Source organism: Zonotrichia albicollis, chromosome 26, assembly GCF_047830755.1.
Source record: "Zonotrichia albicollis isolate bZonAlb1 chromosome 26, bZonAlb1.hap1, whole genome shotgun sequence".
Lineage (NCBI taxonomy): Eukaryota > Metazoa > Chordata > Aves > Passeriformes > Passerellidae > Zonotrichia > Zonotrichia albicollis.
In genome coordinates this window covers 4,184,637-4,209,100 of record NC_133844.1, presented here as the reverse complement: position 1 = coordinate 4,209,100, position 24,464 = coordinate 4,184,637, and the positions used below count along the sequence as shown (strand labels likewise).

Below are 24,464 nucleotides of genomic sequence, written 5' to 3'. Positions count from 1 at the left end.
AAAAAAAAAATGATTATTCTGTAATATTGCAGTAGCTGCAAGGAAAAGGCTCAAGGAGATGCTGTGACCTTCAACTGCTCATTCCTGGTCCTGGATAAACGTTGTAGTTGCACAAACTGTGGAACACTCACCCTCCTTTCTGAGGTGATTTCAGCTGGGTACCAGGAGTGGGGCTGGATTTCTGCCACTCCAGCCTCTCCTGTTTATGATATTAATAAACTGGTGTCAAATGTCCTGGGAACGCTTTCTGCAGGTTGAAAGAGCTTTGTTTCAGCCAACAATAGACCTGAATTAGTATGAATAGGAAAAGCAAATAGGCACTTCCTGTCGTATTTGAAGGAATATTTGAGTTTGGGAAGTGTGTTTATTAAGACGTGCACTAAATGCTCATCACTTGTTCTTTGTCCCCAGCAAAATGTTCCCTGTGTGTTTCTGTTACCTTCCTAAATATGTCTGCAGTGCTAATAACATAATAAGGTGGAGTTCCCTGTTTGAGTACATTATTTAGGATATTCTTTGGGGGAAAACTCAATACCTGTGTAATGAAGATTAAAAAGGGATAATTGACTTAGTTATTGCTTTCCTAATCACTTTTTAACTTTTTATTTAGCTCTCTAAAATAAAAGTTTGATGTGGCTTGATTAAGCTTTTCCTGTTACTTCCTAAAATAAATAAAGCTTTTCCTGTTACTTCCTAGACCTAAATAAAAAGTTAAAAAGTGATTAGGAAAGCAATAACTAAGTCAATTATCCCTTTTTAATCTTCATTACACAGGTATTGAGTTTTCCCCCAAAGAATATCCTAAATAATGTACTCAAACAGGGAACTCCACCTTATTATGTTATTAGCACTGCAGACATATTTAGGAAGGTAACAGAAACACACAGGGAACATTTTGCTGGGGACAAAGAACAAGTGATGAGCATTTAGTGCACATGTCTTAATAATGTTTATTCCTGGAATGAAAACTTGCAGGCCTCTTGCAAAGACCCAGAACCTACTGAGATCAAGTGAAATAATGGAGCGGTGCCTCAGCTCCTCTCGAGGCTGAGCTGCCTTCACAGAGAGCTGCAACTGCTCTGTGTGCTTTCTGGGCAGAAGATGCCTTTGGAGCCTCCAGGGAATTCTTGTCAGGTATTAAATAATCCTTTATTATTGAGTGTGGAGTATTTTCAAGCTGATGTAGCTGATGTTGAGTTGAAAAATGGCTCTGCCTTGAACTGGTGAGGTCCCACTTTGCAGCAGTGCTCACATGGAGTCACTGGGACAGCAGCAGTGCCCAGAGTTGTGGAGCTCTGGAAGAAGCTTCAGACACATAGCCCCTCAGTTCCAGGGCTGGACTGTGGGGTGCATTGCCTTGTACCTGTGAAACATCCTCAGGGCTGGGACTGCAGCCGGGGCCCTGACTCCTGTCCTGCTGATCCCAGGCTGTTGCACATTTCTCACATCACATCAGCTACTACTGGAGCCAGGTTAACCTTTACCTGGTAAATATGCAGTGCCTGGGTGTGGGCAGCCCAGTTAGCAGGAATTTTTGGGGTGTTTATTTGTGTGGTCTGTTGTAAATGTATTTATTTTCCTGCTTCTCTGCTTGTGCCTTCTTCTGTTCTCTCACCTAGATCGTGTCCAGCCAATGGGCAATGCATGTACTGAGAACTTGCTTTGCAGCATCTTCTGATCTAAATTCATTTAGTTGATATTCTTTTTCTTGTTGGAAGGAGGGTATTTTCCTGTTGATCTCCTTGCATGTGTTCTGAAGGGAACTGCAGTCATGTTTTCATGTTTAAAAATAGAAAGCAATTAATCAGCATGATGAGGGTTAATGATTTCTATCCAGAAACCAAAGAGTTTTGCATTTGTTTGTGTAGAGAGAACATTCTTCTGTCTGCTGTTGTTGTAACAGGAGAGGATTCTTCACAATAGTTTTTTAAACACTTACTAATAAAAGCTTATTTGGGGTTAAAAACCCCAAAACTATTAAACTCTCTCATCAGATGAAAGGGTTTCAAGGGGCCATTTCAGGACTGTTTCCTGCTAAGAATCCTAACCCCGCAGGGTTTCTCTCTTCTGTAGGTTTGTAGTGAAGTTGGCCTGAAAGGAGTTACAGAGTGTATGCCAGACTTGGTGAGCAGAAATAAAACCACAGGCAGTGGTTACAGGGAGCATGGGACAGGTATTGCCCTGTGGGTCACAGTTCTACATCAATTTAAGGTGTAGAAGTTCCTTCCTATAGCTCATGGTATTATTTTTCAGTGTGACTGCTTTCTTTTCACAAAGATAAATTTTCAGAGCAATTTTGTGTCATTTTCAGTAGTCGGAAGCGGGGCCACATCAGTATCTGACACATCTGTTTTCAGAGTGCTTTGGTGTGCTGCTGTTTGTCATCTCTGTTTTTTCCCTGCCACCACAGGTGTCTTGGAGTCCTGTGTGCTGGAGACTCGAGTTTCCTACTATAGATGGAGACAGGAAGCCAGGGGCCTGAGCTTTAAATAAGTTTTCTTTCTGTTCTAGCAAAGCTAGATTCTGGCCTTGATGTAGCTGGAAGCTCGTGAGCCTGCATACAGAAATGCAGTTCATCGGCACTTTGGGCGTGGGCTCGATGGCCTGTGTAAATCCAGTTGTGCTAGCTGGAGATGTGCTTGCTCCTGAGTGTGTTCCTTGCTTTCCCCCTGCAGATTTGCCCATCTGATGCCTTCAGCTCAGTCTCAGTGAGCTCTGTTAGCTTAGCAGAACACAAACTGTTGAACAGAAATGAAATGTGTTACCATTGCTCACAGAAGTTTGAAGTGGTGGTGTCTGTTGAGGAGGATTAAAGTGTTCCCTGTAGTGATTTCTGCTCTTATTGAGAGGTGCTGGGTTTGCACAATTCTCTGTTGGTCTCTTGCTTTGGCCCAGCAATGGACTGTGGGGGAACATAATGATAAATTTAGTGGTGGAAACTTGCCCTGAGTGGAGCTGTTGAAGCAGTTGCCCAAGTGAGGTACAAGTGTGTGCCAAACACAGGAGTCAAAACTTTCAGTGTGCTGCTGCTATCTGACCTGGATTGTAGTGTTGACCATAGATTGTGCCTTCTCTGAATTCTGTTTAAATGAGGGAGTTACTTTGATGCCACAGTTAACTTGAGATCCCATCAAGACTTCTGGATGCATAAGAAGCTGCTGTTCTAGATGAGAGATTAGCAGATGGTGATTCTGTTCTCTGCTTTACTCTGATCTTCTAAAACACTTAATCTACATGTTTGTTCCTATCCCAACTTGTAGAAGCTTTGGAGTCACTTCTGGGATAATCCTGTTCTCTGCAGTTTCAATGCCATCCTCTCACTGTGGCTTTGCAGGGAGGAGCAGCTTCTGGTGCATGGGCCAGATGGGTTTGGAGCTGTTCTGCTCTCAGTGCCCAGTAAAGCAGTTTAGGAGCATTGCTGGCCTTGCATGAAACTAATGGCAGCAAGATTGGGGCTGGTGCCACTGTTCTGCCATGGGAGGGTGTCCTGGTTTAGGGCAAATTTGTTAAAGAATCTGCAAAGGGAGCCCCTCCAGAAAGCGAAACCCACACGGCCCCTTCCCCCAACCGGTTCGGGAAAAATTCCTCGGAGAGAGGTGGAAAGAACCTGTTTATTGACAGGCACAGCACCCCCAGCACACACAATGAACAATACCAGGTGACACCGCTCTGAGAAAGATGGCAAAATCAGAAAGTCTCTTTCGGGGGTGGTTGCTCTGTTCTCAGTCCCTCCGGCGCTGGGGCAGCTGCTGCAGCCGAACCTTCGGTGTTCCCGGGTCCCAGTCCGGAGCAGGTTCGAGATGGTCACAGGAACAGGAGAGGAGAAACAGTCCAGGAAGGGATGTGGACTGTTTAGCTAGAACTAGCTAATAGGCAGAGGCAGAAAGCAGAGCAGAAGCAAGAGCAGAAAAAGAGAGCAAGCAAAAGCAGCAAGCTGAAGCTGGAAGGGAAAAAACAGCTCTGTGTACCGCTTGTCTCTGTGTCCCTGATAAGAGAAACCCAAACAAAACTTCCACTCTTCAGAGCTGGGCTTAAAGGCACAGAACAGATGAATGGGGATATACAAACATCATAACGTCACCCCAGGACAGAGGGGATGGAAGTTTGCTCTTGTGTTTTCTAGGAAGCCATGAGGCCTAACAAAAGTTATTTGCATGAATTTGCAAAACCACCAAAATAACATTGTTTTGTACTTGAGTATTGAGTTGCATTATCTCTAGCTATGTGTTACAAATTCAGTTCTATGCTGCCCTAATACACATGAATCCTGTGCAGTCTTGGAGCACTGATCCTTTCCCTTGCCTCCAGTTCCACCTCCCATTAAAAAAAGTGACTCATTCCAGCTCCTGCTTCTGCAGACTGGTGATAACAGAGTGTTCCTGATGTCATTGCTGCTACATGGATTTGACAGCACAAAGAGTGATCTCAGAAGGATGTGGCACGCTGAGCTGTGCTTTGCCATGCAAGAGTAGAGTCCTGCTTACCTGGGGGCCCACAGTGAGCAGGACAGGCTTAGGAGGTAACAGGAAAAGCTTAATCAAGCGGTATCAAACTTTTGTTTTGGGGAGCTAAATAAAAAGTTAAAAATTAAACTTGGAGTAGTAATAATAATGGTTTTCTAATCCAAAGTTGAACTCATTGTTGAACTAGAACTTCCCTAGTGTATCTTTCCTCAAAGGATTGGTAAAGTTGGAGAAGGAAAGGGAGAAGAAATGGTGAATAAAAGAAAAGGGAATATAGAGGAGTCCAGGCAATTAGAGTGAAGTTATGGTGGCTTAGGCCTGCTTGACAAGGTTTATATTTGATTATTTTACTTAGGTGAGTAATTTATGCTGTGCAATACTGTGTGTATTCAGTTTGGCCACTGGTACCTTGTGTATGCTACATGTGGGTAGGGATGTAAATGGGACTGGGTGAGTCTCAGCTCTCAAGTGCTTCTTCACCAAACAGCACTCAATGCTTTCAGCATCAGCAGGAGCATGATGACTTTGTCATGGTCATGTTTTGAATTGTCAGCCTCCCAGGGCTGTTCAAGTGAGCTCACTCACTTGGAGTGAATGTGCAGGGCAGGGAGCACTCAGTAAATCTTCCTCCTGTCTGTGCAGCTCCCAGGTTTGCAAAGCAAAGCCCAGCAAGCCCAGCCTATCACTGTGTGCTGGAGCTGCCCTCTGTCCTGTGTGTTTGTGTGTGCCCCTGCAGGGCAGCAGCACTGAGGAGAGAGCTGCCATCAGACAAGTGCCCCTCCCTGGCAAGGAGGGCAGCTTTGTGCTGCAGAGTTCCAGTACTTGGCAAGGAACCAGCTGCCTTTGGCAGGGAGGCATGGCACAGTGGGAGGATTTTTGCCACAAGGGGCAATAACCCCTTTCTGCCTTTTCTGTTGTCTAGGTGCATTTCTTCCTGTCCCCAGATTTTAAGGAATTAATATATTTTGAAAGCCCTCTCTAGTAGAGAAGAGATCAATTTAAAGGACTTCTGGAATGAGTCTCAAGTAGGAAATTGAGCAGTGAGAATGCCTGCTCCCTTTGGATTTGTTACCTGGTCACCTCAGGGAGATGGAATGAATGCAGGGAATCCTTCAGGCAAGTGAATGAGGAGGGAAATGAAGTCAGTACTAAAACTGGTCATGGCACCTTTAGAGCACACAACCCTTGTGTTCCCTTCCCCCTCTCCACAGACTTAAATGAGGGATGAGGCTGGAATGCAGAGGGTGTTTCCTTTTACACCACCAGCACTAAACAGTTCCTGGCATTTTGCTCTCACTCTTTTCCTGGGCTGTGAGGTTGGGGTACCCTGTGTTGGGAGCTCTCTGCACAGACATGTGGTCACCCTGCCTTAACCTCGTTTAAACAGCTTCCTGTTCACTTTGGGATTAACACCTCACTAGCTACCTTCAGAGATAAATACACAACGTATCAGGGCTCTGGATAAAGGAGTAAACCCAAATCCCAAACAGTGGGGTGTCGGTGGGATGACTCAATGCATTGTGGAGCTACTTAAAATATTTGAAGCCTTGGAAGAGCTTTTGTTTTCTCTCCAGTGTCTTTCGTTGTTTGACTGGGGTTTGTTCCCAGTGATGAAGTACATAATTCCAAAACAAAACCATTATTGGAAACAAGAAAGTCCAATCAAAAGCCATGAATTTCTGTCCTTAGCTGTGACTTGAGCTGGAGTTTCTGGAAGCTGCATCTGTTCAGTAGTTTGAAGCAGGGAGGTTTTGCCTCACCCTGATTGGAAAGGACCAAACAACCCACAAGTGATTTCCAGACAATGTCTGCAGGTTCTCCTGGACAGATACTCTTGGTCTCTCTAGGAAGAATGACTCAGGTGTATTCAGCAATTGTGCATGGAATTCAAATATTTCACTAGAATTCAAATATTTCACTGTCTCTATCTCTCATTATGTTTATCCACTCCTCTGCTGCTTCCTCAATTTGAGGCTGTTTGAGCTTCCCTGGATTTTAATATTAATCCTAAAAGTTGGTTTCTTAATGTTTTTCTTTTGAGACCATTCCTGAAGTGTACTTGGAATGATTGATTGATGTTTAGTTTGACGAAAATAGCTTTTCCAGGCTGATAAACTGAGGATGTGGTCTCCACATTAGGTCAGCAAATTCAGTTTTCACTTGCCAAGACAGAATTTCCAACCTGTATATCATCTGCTCTGCTTTATGGATTTTTATAATCTTTTAAAGATTATTTTGAGTTGGTCCTTTGGAAAATCCCAGAAATTTTGAGCCACTGAATCCCAGGTATTTTGAGCCACTGGGAAGGTATGTAAACAATACTTTCTAAATAATTTGAAAATGCTTTTTAAATGTTACAGTTCTTTGTTCAGTCCTTGGAAACATCAAGAGATTGCTGCACTTGTGTAAACACTCTGATTTACTTGCTCTCTGCTCAGGCAGCAGATCAACGTGATTGCAGAAACTTGCACAGAAACCTTTTGGGTCTGGTGAAATAAAGGCTCTCTTTGTTCTGCCGTGATTGACTCGCTGCTGCAGAGTAGGTGACATGTTTTGCCTACCAAGCATGTTTTCTAAGCAGAGTTTATATAAAGTTCATGGAACATTAAAACAGATAGCCTCTTCTCTTCTAATAAAATCCTCTTTATTATGTTATTGGAAACAAAGTTAATACAGAATTGCTTTTCAGGTTTGTGATGGGCCTTCTGGAATGAAGTAATTGGATTACAGTTTTCTTGTGCTGGTTTGGATTGACGAAGGTTTATTCCCTTTTTCCATAGACATCTGGACTCTGATAAAACTCCATCACAATCCTTTCTTTAAAGTTTCAGAAAATTTGATGGTGACAGTGCACACATTCTGCATTCACTGCAACATGTGGAGGGCCCCCAGAGTGTGAAAGTGTGTTTGAGTATTTGTCACTGAGTTTTTCTGGTTCCAAACACTGCTTTTAACAGGGGAAAAGGCATTTGAGGTCTGTTGGATTCCTTTATTCTTTTTTAATTTGAACTGATTCTCTTTCCAGTGCACTGGCCTAGTGGCCTCAGAGCCTTACCTGAAGCTCTGAGATGTGTTTTGTCCTTTTCCTATTCCCTATCAAACACCATGTTTGGGTTTTATTTTATTGGCTCCTCCAATTTCTGTCTCCATGTCTGCTGGGTAAGAATTTAGTCCTGCTTGAATCCAGTCAGGTGTCCAGATCTTGCTGGTGGTTTTGATTTTTGTTGGAGCACTTGAAAAGTGAAGATGTCTCATTGAAGCTTAAAAAATTAAAGCAGGTTGTGAGAATGAAGATGCTGTGCAGGAGAGGAGAGCTTTGCCAGATTGTAGCTCCTGGATCAGGGAGAGCTGTGGGAAGCTTTGGATGGCTCTGGGGGAAGCAGACTCTGCCCTGTCTCTGTGTGCTGATGGATCAGGGACCAAAACCTCTCTTGAGTTTGAGATGTTTGTGATCAGTGGCTTGGTTTGACTCTAGAGTTTTATATCTCTGAGGTGGAGATAGAACTGTGCAGCAGCTCTGTGTTTCCATACCTGCTGTAGAACATTTTCATTCATAAATAGATTTCAGGTAATGTAGGTGATTCCTACCCCACTACCCCTTTGCTTTCAGGTCACTAAAAAACATTATTTGAAACCATTTAGCAGTCTCAGAAGTGTTTCTACAACAGTAAATGTCTGTGAAGGGATATTGAATGGAACTGAAGGACACATAATAGATCTGTGCAGAGCAATACTTGTAAATGATGTAACAACCTCTGAATTCTCTGTCCCAAGTTAAGCAAGGAGGAGGAACCTGGTTCACTCGGTGCTGGTATTGCAGGTGCCCTGCAGGAATGAGGGTGTACCTTGCTGAGTCCTGGCTTTTGCCTCTGTCACAATCCTGTCTTCATCTCCTGTGACTGATGCTGCCATGCAGTGTTTGCAACCCTCAGCACTGGCACTGTCACATCTTGGTGTCAGAGATGTCCTGAGATGCTGGAGAGGGGGAGAGGACAGATCTGATCTCCAGCTGACAGCAGATAAGCTGTGGCCTGGGAGAGGTTTGGGTATCAGATAAGGGCTCAGTGGTTGTTTATCTCTGACATTGTGCTGAAGAAAAGGGCACTGAAATGCATCCATTTCCAGCAGCCGTCAGTGAGGTGGCAGTGGGGCCCTGCCCATCTGCTTCTCCCTTCAGCTTCCCTGCAGCAGCTCCTGGCTCTGGGAGGGGTCATTGCCCAGTGTGTGGCAGCAGGAGCAGCTCTGTTTGCAGGCACCCCCAGGGCGAGGAGAGGAAACACCACAGGCTGGGGATTCTCTCTGGTGGTGCTGAAGGGCCAAAATCATCAAGGAATTACAATTATCACTGGAAAAAAGCAGGGTAAGATGGGTACCTGTTGTGGGCAATGAGGATGTTAACACAGATGAGAACCCACAAGTGAATCCAGGCACTGGGGAGGTTGAAAAGCTCCCTCTGTCCTTTCTCCACCACCTTTAAACAGCTCAGCACCAGTGTTTGATGTGTGGCTGTTGCTTTGATGAAGGTGTGGGAATGTGGAATTCCAAACAGGGCATTGCTGGGTTTGCATGTACAGCTGCTTGTTTGCTTTCTAGTACAGATTTCTTTGTAAAATCTATATCTTGGCCCTGGCTTGGGATTACTTTAGCAGAAATCACTTTTTTCTGTCACGTTTTTAGCACCTTTTCTTTCCTTTGGAGAGGGAATAGTCTGAGATTACACTGTGGAAGGCACATTGGATTTATTGATGTATCTTGAGTTTTAAAACAAATTCATATTTTTCCATTGCTGCTAAGGAATGTATTTGGTTTTAATTTAAAACTGATCCAATACTTGGAATGGTCTGCATGGTGTCAGTCAGGCACTGGAGAGGTTTCTGTACCTTGTCACCACTGCCTGTTGCACTCCTTGGGGATGTGGGATATGGGTGCTGAACATTTATTTGTGCACCTGAGTCTGTGATAGCGGGATCTGCATCAGCTTGGAAATCACTGGGGGAAAGCTTGGATTCTCCTGAAAATCAAAAAGGCAAGAATGTCAGGGATCTACAGAAAAGTGGTTGTCTTTCTGCTATGTGAGATTTGTATTATTATTAAATACAATATATAGCATCATCAGACCTGGGAAAATAGAGATTTTTGTCCTTAAACAAAGGTTTTTCTGGCTGCTGTTGCTGCCTGTTCTAAATGTTCCAGTGACTTTCATGAAATAAGTACTTTGATTAATTTATTCATCTGTTTTTGTATGGGTATATGAGACTTCTAAGGCCATTTTTTCTCTGCTCTTTCCACATACATGGACACATTGAGTTTGCTAATAATTCACTGCATTGTCTTACCAGTTTCAAGACTGTCAGAGCGTGTAGTGTTAAATCTTTGTTTTTCTCAGTAGTAATTATTCTGTGTATTTCTCACTGCTGAGATATGTTAGTGCGCTTTTCTTCAATTAATTGATAATTTTTTAAGTAAGGTCATTTCCTATAGGAGGAGTACAACCATGTGCTTTGCATTGGGCCTGCTTGGTTTGCACCTCCCTCTTTCTGCACATCGATGAATTGTTTCTTGTCTCCATGCCCCCTTCACCTGGGCGAGGTACCTGTGAAATACCAAATGTGCAGCTCAGTGCTTTGCACCTTACAGGTGTGAGATAAATCACTTCATCTTGGTCACACCCAGAAGAATGGCTGCAGTAGCTGCTGCCTTCTGGGATGGAAGGAAGATGAGTTTGGAGTGAAAGTTTGTGTGTGATGTGGGTGCAGGCTCGTGGGGTGCAGGCCGTGGGTGCGTTCCTGTCTGCAGACATTGCTGCCAGTGCCAGCAGGGGCAGGGACATTGCTGGGGGGTCTCTGGGGCACTTTGTGCTGAAGAACACAAAACTCTGTGGAGATGATGTTTGGCTCTAAGTCAAGCAGGTATTGATCTTGTTTAAGTCTAAAATGTTATGAATGCAATGGAGAAAAAAGAAACCATCCCCCAGAAAATACTGTTTATCTACTGCTGACTGGCATGAAAGTGAAATGGCCTTAAGACTTGTGTATGTACACCTCTCAAGTAGTTTCTGTGGCAGAAAATGAGATTTATAGAGTTGTGTTTTCAAAAATAGTTTGGCTTCTGATTCAACTATTTGGGGGTGCAAGGAGCATTTGTACCTTTGGAAATGTGAATGGGTGGGCTTGAGCTTAAGTTGTAATTTGTCCTTTCTGATGTATGAACACTCAGTTTGATACTAGGGATTACTATTTGTGTCACTGTATATTTACCATTTAATTCTAGCACTCCCTATAAAAACACTTGTGATAATGTAAACCTTCTTCATCCAGAAGAGGTACTTGGGTGTTTTGAAGACTGTTGAGGTTTTTTCCTGATTTTCTGCAGCTGTTTATTCCTTGCATTCCTTAAACACAGATATCTGAACTTTTCTCCCGTGATACCTTTTGCCTTTAAGTTACCAAATGTGTACTAAGTCCTTTAAAAAAATAGGTGCTTTGAGGTGATATGGATAATGATTGTATCTAAATCATGCATTAGGAAAAATGGAGAAAATAAAGATGCACAGTTGCTCTAGGAAGGTACAGTCTCTATTACCTAGAGTCAGAGTAGAAACACCAGTTCTAAGGGGCTGAGGATATGAAACCTTTAGGAACAAAGTAATGCACAACACCGTGCTTGTAGCTCTGGCATGGTCATCTAGAAATGCTTCTCAAATGTACAGCTTAAAAACTGGGGTTATTTTTTGGAAGAAACTTCTACTTGCATTTCATAGGTGTCCTTTAAATAAAGTATAATTCTTTTAATGGTTTGGGTTTTTTTAATTGTGGCCTTCTTGGCCACTTGGTATTTAGAAGAATGATTAATCTGGGGGATTTATTTTTGTTGTTCTGCAGCGGATATAATTTCTACAGTAGAATTTAACCATTCTGGAGAGTTGTTAGCAACAGGAGACAAAGGAGGGAGAGTTGTCATCTTTCAACAGGAGCAGGAGGTGAGTGCTGTCTAATTCCATTGTTCTTTCTATTCCCTTTTAAAATCAAGGAGCATGTTTTTGTAAAACCCCTTACACGAAGTGCATGCCTGTGTGATAAGTGATTACAACACTGAAATTTAATTAACTTGGTGATAGAAGTTATTTGAAACACTCTTTGGTTGTGGTATAAAGAAGGTTGAAAGGGAAGACCAAAAAGGGGTAGGACACAAAAGCCCCTTGAGGGAACTGAAGTTGGTTCTTGCACAGTGACTCTCTGGCTGTGATGATGATTTCAGTGGAACTGGGGATATTAAAAGTTGCCCTCTAGTAAGTGTGTGACTGTGACCTCAGGTGTCCTTTTCCACACCAATCAAGTAAAACCACAGAACCCCCATAGCAGAGGTCTCTTTTCTCCCTTTACCCTTTGGTTTTTGGGCTTTTGGCTCTACCTCTGTCATTGGGCAGCTGAGCTGCAGTGCCTGATTTTAACTGAGGCTGGAAGTTGGAAGTTTTTGTGGTTATCATGTATTTCAAGGAGATGTCACCTCACTGCCTAAAGATGCCACTGTTAGTTTTGTGTAGTTTTTCCTTCAATTTCCATTTTAAAACTCCCAAAGCTTGGCATTTCTGGTTCCCTGAGCAGAGGGCTGATGTGTGGGCAAGGCACCGTCCCTGTGCCAGCAGCTCCCCTCGGTCAGTGGGGACATCTAGTGGGGCTGTGTGGCACCGGCTGATGGAGTATTTTGTGGGGTCTTTTTATTGTTTTCCTTTTATTTCTTTATTACTTTTAATTCTTGAGTTGTAGCTTGACGCTTTTAAGAATCCTCTTGTGCAGCTTAAAGTTGCAGTAGTTCCTTGCCTGCTTTCAGGTGGGCTGTATTTCAATGAGTCCTTGGTTTTTGGAGCATAATCCAAGCTCACATCCTTAGGAGCTGGGATCCAGGGTAGGAAGAACAGCTGGGTTGTCAGATGAAATCCCACAGAATTGTTTTTGTCATTTTTTTTACTTCTCTGTGTTTAGGGAACGATTTGTGTTTATGGACTGGTAGTTGGTTGTTCCAACAAACTGTCTAGAGCAGATTTTATGTGAAAGTGAATGAAATAGAAGTGTTCTGTTTGGAGCTCTGTGCCCCTTTGTGCCACACTCCCTGCAGAGCTTTGCAGCCCACACCTGCAGGAAGGGAGGCGCTGCCAGGGCTGAGTGAGGAGCTGTGCAGACCTGTGTGCCTGCCCCAGTGCCAGAGTGCTGCCACCTCCGGGCTGGAATGTGGCAGCCGGTGACATCAGCTGGCTGCCAGGCAGGAAGTGAATCCTGCAGCTCCCAGAAACTGAGCAGGAATTTGCGTGGGCACGGTGCAATTACCTGAACTGGAATTCAGCATCGGCCGCTTGGGCCAACACCTCGCCTTGTTTGGAATTTTTTGTTTTCCTTTGAGCACCATGAGACTGAGAGTTTAAATTTGGATTTTAGCCCAAGGATGCATTTCACATATTACTGGGCTTATGTATTATTGTGATCCTGTAAAGTTTTACTAGAATGCACACATAGAATATTTAACCTCGGTCGTTACGGTCAGTCTGGAATTGAAGGAAAGTTCCCAGTTCCCTGGATTTCCTAAGGCATTTCCTACAGCACAATGGATTTCCTTTCCAAGTTGTTCCATGCAGTGACCCAGCTTCAGTTGTTAGTTCTGACTGAGGCTTAGAACAAAGTCCCTTCCATTCTCCAGGGTGGGAAAAGCAGTGTAAGGGACAGGTGTGGTACAGAATTCTGGTGCCAAATGGGATTTCTGAGTGTTTTGGCCCATTATCCCTTCCCTGCCCCCAGCTTATTTTCAAGTCCAAGAATTCCTGCCAGCTCTCAGGGTATGAAGCACGGGAAAATGATGCAAAGAATGTGACAAATGTGGGCTAGCAAGGGTTGTATCAGATGTGTTCTGGTGAGCTACTCAGGGATTAAATGAGCCCATGGACATGAGACACCAGAGAAGGAAGGAGCAAAGTCCCCAGCCAGGAACATATCACAGCAAAGGCATCTGATGGTGCAATCTCTGGAGTTGGTGGGACAGGAATAAATCACAAAACTCAGCTTTAAACCACTACAGGTGAACATGGGGAGTACTACATCAGAAATGGACCCAATTTTCTGCACCCAGTGGATGAAATTCAAGGTTCAGTCCATGCAGTGCAGTATTTTGGTGCTTAAGACACAACTTTTGGCAAGAGGAATTGTGTAATTTTTCGGTTTTGTAAAACCAGTTTTACACCTGGTCAGGTAACTGCAGGGGTGACTGCAATGCCAGAGCAGAGGTGCTGAGCTTTTTCCCCATCTAGAAAGAGGAAGAAAAAGCTGCTTAAGAAGTTCAGAAGCTCCTAGGGGACTTGCAGATTATAAACCAGAATCGTGGAGCTGCTGGTATAAATTTAGAGGTGCCATGTGGGATTTCCATAGTGTGCCTGGAAAGCTGAATGTACTCACAGAGTAGATTTGCCATTTGTGTGTCTGTGTTGCAGGGGAAGAAATATTCCCTTTAAACAGCAAAGATGGGAAAATTAAAGATTAAATAAGTTGCAGTTTGGTTTTGTTTTGGTTTATTTTTTGGTTTTTTTAATAGGTAAAATATTAGTTTGTTCAGCTGCTCAGCATTAATGTGAAAACTTGTTGGAGATGTTACATTCTGTGGAGAGTTTCTGGAAACTTAAGCTCTGCATGAACTGTCTCTTCTCTGATGTTTTCTTAGCCAAAATAGTAGAAACCTTAATAAATTTCTTGCCACAGAGATGATGCTCATCTTATTTGGTTGACAGGATCATAAAAATCAATTGGTTGTACCCAAATGTACATTGTATACATGTCTTGATCGTTTAATTCTCTTTTTAGAACAAAACCCAGTCTCACAGTAGGGGAGAATACAATGTTTACAGTACCTTTCAAAGCCATGAACCAGAGTTTGACTACTTGAAAAGTTTAGAAATTGAAGAGAAGATCAACAAAATTAGGTGGTTACCCCAGAAAAATGCTGCTCAGTTTTTATTGTCTACAAATGGTAAGTATTTTGCACCATAACATGTTCTTATGTAGATTTGTTGTTAGGATTTGGTCTAATCCTCTCCAAAAGGCTGGAATCAAGTGGGGTTTAACTGCAGGGATCTGGGGCCGTGGTTGTGGCTTCCCTGGGCACGGTGTCCCAGCACAGGGCGGGTGTTTGGGATTTTGCAGCCCCTGTGTACAGCGCATGTGAGACCTTCATGTGTGTGAGAGTCCCTGTGGCAGAGCCTACATCAATCATTCATAGCAGTCCCTGTCCTGACTGAAACTTGCTGGAACTCTTATAAAAAGAACAAACTGTGGAGGAGGTTTTTTAATGCTTTTTGTCTTGTTTTCCCCAAGCAGCATTTTTGTCTTTTTTGTGCACGTGGGCGGCCTTGTCTTCTTAGAAGGAATCAGCAGTGATGCCTGGTGTCTCTCCACAGCTCTCATTTTAACCTGTGCTTGTTTCATTGCAGATAAAACAATAAAGTTATGGAAAATCAGTGAAAGGGACAAAAGACCCGAGGGTTATAATTTAAAGGAGGAGGATGGACGGTATAGGGATCCTACTACAGTTACAACACTACGGGTGAGTAGCTCACAATCAGCTCCTTCCCCTCTCCCAGCCCATGGCTCTGGGAGGAACCACCCCACCACATCATTGACTTCATCTTTCCTGTGCTGGCCCTTGGCAGAAATACTGACTTGTGAGATGTTTCATCCAGCTTGGGATGTGGAAGGACTGTGCTGGTGTCTGTGCTAGGTTGGGCTCTCACTCTTGCCCTGCTCTGTGTGCTGCAGGTGCCAGTGTTCAGGCCCATGGACCTCATGGTGGAGGCCAGCCCACGCAGGATATTTGCCAATGCCCACACGTATCACATCAACTCCATCTCCATCAACAGTGACTATGAGACGTACCTGTCTGCAGACGACCTGCGGATCAACCTGTGGCACCTAGAAATCACTGACAGAAGTTTTAGTATCCTTTTGCCATTGTTCTGTGGGTTGGGAACAGGAAAACTGTTGGGTTTTTTGTTCCTTCCATGAGAAGTGTTTAGTACAGATACAGAGAATTCATCTCCTTTTCTCCCTAGTCATTGTAAGGGCTTTTACTTCTGGAGAAGGAATGGTTTGGTTTGGAAGGGACATTAAAGCTCATCCAGGTGGGCAGGAGCAGGTCACTCCAACCTGGCCTTGGACACTTCCAGGGATGGAGCAGCCACACCTGTGTGAAGCTTTTAATACAAAATAGCATTTTATAACATAGCAGTGTAATTAGAAATTAAGCAAAATGAAGTTTTGTATGAAATACTTGGGAGATAATTTGTAGTATAGAATTAATTACTGCTGGAGTGTGGAGCAAAACTGAAGCAGGTTTTTGCTGCTGTAAGAATTATCCTGAAACCAATTCAGAATGTGATGTTACCACCTTGCTTTGTAGAAAAATTGAATGGCTTGATTTTAACTCTTCCCTGGGTTGTGCCTGGGTCCCACAAGCCTGAGGTAGCATTTCTGAAAGCATCTAAAACTGAAAAATACCTTGGGAAAAACTCATTTCACTGGAGACAATTCCTTAAAGAGCTGCTGCAGACATTGTAGATATCAAGCCTGCCAACATGGAGGAGCTGACAGAGGTGATCACAGCTGCAGAGTTCCACCCCAACAGCTGCAGCACGTTTGTCTACAGCAGCAGCAAAGGCACAATTCGCCTGTGTGACATGAGGGCATCAGCCCTCTGTGACAGACACTCAAAGTGTGAGTGCTGCAGTTCAGTGTCTCCCTGTGCCAGAGGACATTTGCTGTTGGAGGATATCAAACACTGAATAGTCTGTGTGGATTTGTGTAGAATTCCTGTAGTATATTGAGTATATCTAAAGCCTAAAATCTAAATAAATCTTGTATTTATGTTTTCCTGGAGTAAAAGTAGTGAGTAAAATGAGTAGCAGGTTCTGTTTGGACACCAGAAAAGGATTTTTGCAGACTTCAGGTGGTTAAAGGCCATTTGGTCTGTACTTGGTGCTGGAAATCTGGTGCATGTGTGAATCAAGACTTCACATATTACCAAATAATTCATTTACTAAGGAGCTGACCTCGGCTTGCTACAACAATAGAGGGTATGGCAACTGTACTACCAATGTTTTTTCTTGAAAGTTATTTTATGTAATACAGAGTAACACAAGGCAGAAAGCTTGTGGAGACAATGTTAAAGTAATCCAGGTGTATCTTGTATCAAAGAGACACAAACTGACCTCTTGAAATGCCTGTCTTATTTTCCTGCAGTGTTTGAAGAACCAGAGGATCCTAGCAACAGATCATTTTTCTCTGAAATCATCTCTTCTATATCTGATGTCAAATTTAGCCACAGTGGTCGATATATGATGACTAGAGATTATCTGTCAGTGAAGATCTGGGATTTAAATATGGAAAATAGACCTGTGGAAACATACCAGGTACTGGGTGAAAATCATGTGGGCTGGGAATTAAAAACCATGGACAGGGGCTGAATCTTACTGATGGTCTTGATGTGGCAGTTACAGTTTTGTCTCTAGATTCAGGCAGAGCATCCCTGAGCTTTGGGGATTCCACACTCCTGCTGAAAGGTTGTGCTGTTTGCAGGGTGGTGGCAGAACCCAAAGCCATGTTTGGGGCTGGAAAAGCCTCACTCTTACCCAGTGGGGATTTGGGATGCGGAGAGGTGATCTCCAGCCATGAGACTCGGACAGGTCTTTGGCTGTCTTTATGTTCTGTGCCATATCAGGAGGTGAAACATTTCCTTTTCATAAAATGTTTTTAGCTGCCTATGAAAATTGCTGTTTGCATTGTGAGAAAGAGCTCTTGTGAACAGTCTCAGGTTCCTTGCTTTTGGAACAGTCTGGGAAGGCTCTTTTACAGGTATGAGTCTAAGGCTCACTCAGTTTCTCTTATCCCTCTTTTCCAGGTGCATGAATACCTCAGGAGTAAACTCTGCTCACTGTATGAGAATGATTGCATTTTTGACAAGTTTGAATGCTGTTGGAATGGATCAGACAGGCAAGTGGAATTCTTATCCCTGTGCACTTCAAATCTTTCCAAATTATTCTTAAAATGGGCAGTGGAGCTCAAATGCCTGGGTTTGGACAATGCAGTAGTACTTTAGGAGACTGTAATATGTGCATTATTAACTGCAAGGATCTGTACCAGACCTCTAGGGGAGCCCATGGGAAAACCTTCCAGGAATGTTCTTTTTCCAGTGATTTACCATGGTTGTGACCTGCCAATAGCACCACTTAGGACAGCTCTTGCTTCTGTGCTAATCATGCCATTAACTGCTTATTTGTGGCATTTAAAGCAGCTCATTGGTTCCATGACAGTACTGTCAGACGTGGTGTGCTTCTTTTTTTTTTTGAAATCTGACATCTGTCTGCTCAAATATTTTTTGAGGCAAAGGAAGGACAGGGAAACTTGTAAGTCTGTTTTTCTTACTGAATAGCTGATGCAGAATCAGGGGCTATAAGGAATTTTCACAAACTAGATGTGCTGCTTAGTACCTAAATTTGCACACCTTGTATGTCACTAAAAGTGCAACGTATTGGCTCTCTCCTGTGTGTGTGTGAAAAGCAAACGAAATAATGATATTCAAGGTGCTTCGATAACAAAATACCTCAAAGGGCCCAGGAAAGGTAAAAGGGTATTTTTGGGAAGTTTGAAATTTATAAAACCTGCTTCCCTTTAGCTGTAGCAGGTGTGGGTGATGCCTCCTGCCTTCCGTTTGCGTGATCTCCATCGAGACCCTCTGGCTTGCTGAAAGGAGAAGGCATTCCTAACTGACATCCTTCTTCCTTCTCCCCCTGTGCAGCATTGTCATGACAGGGTCCTACAACAACTTCTTCAGGATGTTTGACAGGAACACGAAGCGAGACATCACCTTGGAGGCGTCGCGGGAGAACAACAAACCGCGCACGGTGCTGAAGCCGCGCAAGGTGTGCGCCAGCGGCAAGAGGAAGAAGGACGAGATCAGTGTCGACAGCTTAGACTTCAACAAGAAGATCCTGCACACAGCCTGGCACCCCAAGGAGAACATCATTGCTGTAGCTACCACAAACAACTTGTATATATTTCAAGACAAGATGAATTAGGGTTGGCATTCCTAACTGAAGAGTCACTTCCTGCATAGTTGAAATAGTTGAATCTAGCATTTGTACCTGTAACAAAAGCAAGTGAGAGGTCCATTATGGCACCCCTTTCCAGTGTTTAAAAATGTGCCATATGACAACACACTTTTATAGCTCCATGGAGAAGGCTCTGTGGTTCTGTTGTCTCCGTTCCTGCTAGCCATTTAGGTGAGGATAGGGCACTTTTTAATTTAAATGACTACTTGCACCATCTTGCCTAATGGACTAGACTGGACTGTCTCAACATCGGTTTACTCCACTTTTTATGCCTTCCATTGTGATGACGTCAGACACAGGGAAAGCCTTCAATCATGCTATGGGATTTAATTGTGTAACCTCATTACTGTATCATTCGTGGCCCCCTTTTTTTATTAAATACAGCTCATTCTTGCTGTGGCTTGTAGCATTCCTCCTCCTTCTGGCCTCCTGGACTCCCCCTTCCCCCTCGTCCCCCCTCCACCTCGCCTTGGTGGTGGTGTATGGAAAAAAAATAAACAAAATAAAGCACATAAAATGGGTCCTTTTGGGGTCAGTGGTAAAGGGGGTCTGTGTTGCAACAAGTGTTTTAATAAACAGTTGACTGTAATCACTCCTTGCCATGTCTGGCACCAAAAAAAAGAGAAAATAAGGAAAAAAACAAACTACTGAATAAAAGTGACAAAGAATGGAGAATCTGTTTTCTTTTTTTTTTTTTAATCTACCTCTTTATACAAATACTCTGTGTTTTACCTTAGATGCATGAAAATAAAATTATGTTTTTTGTAATGATTTTAACCAGTATTAATTATTTTTCATGGGAATGAAGAGAGGGAGGGATTTCACAGGTACCTGCATTCACTCCTGAGCAATCTGGGCACCAGCCAGTGTATGACCACTTCCATCTCAGCACCACAACTGCTGTCAGGTTTTCATCTGAGCAGCCACTTCCTGTGCCCTTGAATGCTCCTCTTTTTAACCTGTTGCTTTAATCAGAAAGGGAATAGAATCTTCAGGTTTTAAATTCCATTTTTTTGGGACTGATGTCTTAATGTTTAGTTTCATCCTGGTTTCTTCAATGCCTTGTTTTAGGATAAAATACCTTTAATGCCTTGTTTAGAGCACCAAGTCCCCTGTGGCTTTGTGAGAAGTTGTCCAAGCTCCTGTGTGGTGTTCTGTAGTACGAGCCAGCACCATGGTTCCATAGCTAATGACTGCACTGCATTCTGCTGCTCTATTTTCTGTATTTATTGCTAACTGGAAATGTAGTTTAAACCATGCAAATGTTTTCTTCTGGCTTTTGGCTTTGCAAAGTTCCTGCACTTATAGAAATGTTCACTGGTGCGAGGAGCCAAACCTGTGGAGTACAGAAGCTGCATGAAATAAGTGTTCATAGTGATGTGAGAGATTTCAACTCCTCAGCACATAAGGCTTATCCAAAGATTAACTAGATATTGATGCTTTATAAGGCTCATGAGTTTTTACTTCCAGTATTTTTGCTGATTGTGCTTTTAGGTTTTGTTCCTCCTTCATGGAAATGTTCAGTAAAGTTTGAATTCATGGTGAATTTACCTTGACTGGCAGAATTTTTGCTTTTGAGTTACCTGTATTTAATTATTTCTGTGGCTTAGAGGTAGTTATTAAAATGACATTATGATTTGATCAACTGAGATACTATTTCTGCTGTAAAATTTTGGCTGGGTTAGAGGTTATTAACAAGAGTACTATTGCAATCACTCTTCAGTTTTTTTAAGTCCTTCTGCAGTGGTGTGAAAATGTAAAAATTCTAATATTTATTAATCCAGTTCTCTTAAATACAGTATTTGTCTTGTACCATGCATGCGTGACCATGAGCCTTTGTAAGGATTTTACCTTTTTTTTCACCTGTTAGCCTTGTGAAACAAATGAATTGCCCCAGGAACAGCAGCTGTTTTCCAGTGGGTGAATAAACAATTGGGCCCTACTCCTATTTAGTAGCATGTGACTAATTTTACTCCAGCAACCAGACCTTCCAACACTTTGAGAAACAACTTGTTGAGTAACATTAATCACATGTGTAGCTGTTTCCAGGGCCAAAGCTTATGTTCTTTATCTTGCTGTGAAGGCACTGAGGTGATGAGATGCTTTTGCTGTGGAGCTGGTAAAATCCCGTTCTGTGAAGGTGTAGGTTTAAGGATGCTGGATTGGGAAGATGAGGGCCATGGTATTGGGGCTGCTGTTCCTGTGCCTCCAGAGCCCCAGGGATGCACGGAAGGTGCTGAGCACAGCCCCGCGTGGAGACGGCACAGAGTGAGCGGGTGCAGTCGCCCAGAGCAATACTCCAGTACAGCTTCCTCTGGCACCACAGCTGGGCCTGCTGGGATGGGTTAAAGCTCACCGTGGGAAAGGGTTTGGGTTGGCTGGTAATGGTGGTCCTTGAGATGTCATTCACCTGAGGTTTAACTTGTCCTCACCAAACCCAGCTCCTGCTGTGCTGTCACACTCCATTAGAGAATTCTCTAAGCACACTGTCCACTGATACATGCTGTAAATCATATATTTTATTAATAAAAGTACACAGAGAATACACTTTGTCAGGATGCTTTTTATGCTCTTTCCTGCCCCTATCCTTTTCTGTGTTTGCAGGTATTTTCGAATGAGTGGTCTCTTCCCTGTGCCTGGGGAACTGTGTCCCTGTTCCTGTCGTGGGCAGGATGGTTCTGGTCACTGCCTTCAGCTGCTCCAGTCACACAGCATCCTCAGTGCCCAGTAAAACCAGTGCAAATCTGCAATTCCCAGTCCCTGAATGCCAGACTGAACATGGGGAAGGCGTTCTCCTCCCTGCATCTTGTCCTTGTGCCACTGATGGTACTGAAATGCCACCAACCACCACTTGGGTCGTTTGTATCTACAATGTGACAGCAGCAGTGTCACTCGCGCCACCAGTTACTGTTCAGAGTGAGGTGTTTATCCAGCTGACACAATGCCCAGCTGCAGGAGAGCCCTGTGCCTCAAGTCCTTTGTCACTTCCCCACTAGGATGTGGCTGCTGCCTGGAAAACACGCTGGGCACGCAGCAGCACCTGCTCCCTACTGCTCTGTTCAGGGAGGACAGGATCATTTCTTGCTTAACTGCAGATCCTTTTATTATCAGCCTGGTTGGAAAAAGCTCGGGTGGTGCTTCAAGCAAAAACCTGTGAGATTTCCCCTCCTGGAGAGGGGCTATGGATGATGGAATACCAATATTTTAATAGAGACTTTTGTTGCCATCCTCTTAGGCACAGCAGAGCTGGGAAGCAATTTCCTGTGTGCTGCTCTTCTGCTCTTCCCTCCGGGCTGTAGGGGTGTAAAACATCCCGACTCCCATCAAACACTCCTTTTATTGAATAAAAGGTGCCTCCTTTTGCCCTTTTCCATGGAATTGGCTCTTGTAAAGAGAAGGACTTGGATCGAGATGTGCTGGGAGTGAGGCTGCTGTGTATTGACTGTGGCTGTCTGGAGCTGTTTGTTTGCCTGCAGCAAACATCTTATTTAACTTGGTTTGAGCTTGTAGAGATAAGCGGTGGACTAAAACCAATGTTTGTTTCCCAGCTGCGAGAATAAAAACCGTGAATTCGATTCCTCTACACTGTGAATTTTACCCTCCAATCTGAACAGTCTCAACCTTTGCAAGGAGGAAAACAGCCCTGGCTGGTTTTGATAACGCTTTTCTGAGCCAGGGCTCTCCACTAGGAGGCAAACGCTACCGTAGAGAGGTGCAGGTTTGGAACCGCGAGCGGCCACGGCGAGGTGTGGTCACTGTCCCTCGAAGTCACCTCCGGAATCAACAGCCATCACTTGTTGCTAAATATGAAACACTATAAAAGCGTTCCCAGGGTGGATTAATGCAGTACAAAGAGCTCAGCCGAGGTGTGCAGGGCCAAGAGCCCTTGTGCAGGGAGGGTGCTGGGTGTGTCCAGCTCAGGAAAGGGCACTTGATCAGCTTTGGGGAACTGAAATACTAACAAACCAAATAAGAATAATCATAGCATGTTTTAGGCTTGAGAATCATGCAACGTTTTGGGTTGGAAAGGACCTTAAATGCCATCCAGTGCCATTCCCTGCCAGGGGCAGAGACATTTTCACTGTCCCAGGGTGCTCCAAGCCCCATCCAACGTGGTCTTGGACACTTCCAGGGGTCCAGGGCAGACAGAGCTCTCCTTCTGTACTTGTTTCAAACATTTAGAATACCTTGGAACCATGAGATAATCCCAGTGGGATTGTCACAGACATCTTCTCATTAAAAGCCTTTCTTTAGGATTTTTCCCCCTTCTGAGAAGCTGTGGCCTCAGCAACAAAATGTAAACAATGGCTATCTGCTGCTGTGGAATGCAACAGGTGGATCCGTGATTGGTCTCGGGTGGATGTTTGGATTTACTGACCACTCACGGCAGAGCTGGGTCTCGCTCTCTGCTGAGACACAGCCCTTGGTTATTGATTCCTTTTCTATTCTTAGCTTAGCTAGCCTTCAGAGAACTTTCTCTCTATTCCTTTTAGTATAGTCATAATGTAATATATCATAAAATAATCAATCAAGCCTTCTGAACATGGATTCAACATTCTCATCTCTCTCTTCATCCTGCAATCCTTGCAAGCCCTGTGACATGGGATTACCTTGGCACAGGTTTTGTTAACTGTTTGATTTCAATTGACTTAAAGGTTTTGGTTTTTTTCCTGGAAGAAAAACCTTTGTAGTGCACTCCAGTACAAAAAGCTTTTTCCAGGAATCTGTGGCCATTGTTTCTCTTCTATTAATATGTGGTTTTGTGTCCATCCAACGCCACCATTGTCACAGCATTTTCCATCCGAGGATTCAAATTACAAACATTAATTACATCATTCAAGTGCCTCAAGGAACCTGTGGAGTGGTTTGAGCACGGGGCTGAAAGTCAGGCCTTGTGAATGCTATTTCTGGCTCTGCATTGACTCACTCTATAATCTTGATCAATTTATTTCTGACTCAGAAATTTTAATAGTCCCACTTGACTGATAAATATTAATGCCACAAGTGTTGTGGCAAATGCTTCCTGAATGAGGGTGGTGACAAATGCTCATGTTAGCCTGTGATTTGAGGGTTGCAAAGTAGGGTTAGGTTACCTGGGCAGGTTTTTTATTCAAAATCACAAGTAGCTCATTGTTCTGATTTCAATCTCAAGTGTTTCTGCAGCCCCTCCACCTGTAAATAGATGTTTTATCAAATTAATTCAATTTGTGCTTTCTACTACTAACGTAGCTAATTCTCTCTCAGTGCCACCCCAGAGCCATCCAGATTTTCCACAGGGTCAGATATTTGGTACAGTCATGCAAGGCCTGCAGTCAAATTCAGGAGAAGTGTTGGTGTTACAAGAGGCAGATTTCAAACCTCCAACATTAGTGTTGAGGAATAGAAGACAAAAAATACTTGTAACAGGTATTGTAGTATAGGATGATTGTGACACTTGTGCATACAAGTTTTTTCTCTAGCTAAAAAAAGCTGACAGAAATAAGTGATTTTTTCACATTTGTAATGGGGAGCAAACAAAGAACACTACTGGAGTTGTGTCTGTGTGGCTTCACTCTGATAGTGCTGCTGTTACTGAACTCCTTCAGTGAGCAGAGTAATGAAAAAAACACAATTTATATTCTTGTGGCTGTTGATGGGAGGACTTTATGGTGTAAAAGGCTCCTTTACAACTTTCGGTAAGCAAAATGCTTATAAATATAGATATACGTGTTAGAGACATGAAACTGAAGTCACAAAATTACATCAAAAAGAGTCTAGGCCTCCAAATAAATCTTGACATTGAAGTGATGACAAAACAGAATGAAAAGAACAAGAAGAAAAACAGTCGGGGGGTGGGGGGGGGGGGGGGCCCTGTGGCTCTG

General features: G+C 43.5%; 1 protein-coding gene across 3 annotated transcripts in view; it reads left to right on the top strand.

Annotated features, from left to right (window-relative positions):
- PPP2R2A (protein phosphatase 2 regulatory subunit Balpha) overlaps nt 1-20,420 on the top strand; it is a 39,628-nt gene extending 19,208 nt beyond the window's left edge. For all 3 annotated transcript variants that reach the window (XM_014272324.3, XM_074558884.1, XM_005494469.4), the window contains exons 3-10: nt 11,345-11,442; nt 14,306-14,471; nt 14,932-15,044; nt 15,257-15,434; nt 16,046-16,210; nt 16,736-16,905; nt 17,394-17,485; nt 18,291-20,420. In XM_014272324.3, the coding sequence (XP_014127799.1) occupies nt 11,345-11,442; nt 14,306-14,471; nt 14,932-15,044; nt 15,257-15,434; nt 16,046-16,210; nt 16,736-16,905; nt 17,394-17,485; nt 18,291-18,570 (1,262 nt within the window). In that variant the 3' untranslated portion in view covers nt 18,571-20,420. The remainder of the gene's footprint in view (nt 1-11,344; nt 11,443-14,305; nt 14,472-14,931; nt 15,045-15,256; nt 15,435-16,045; nt 16,211-16,735; nt 16,906-17,393; nt 17,486-18,290) is intronic.
- Nucleotides 20,421-24,464: the final 4,044 nt, after the last annotated feature.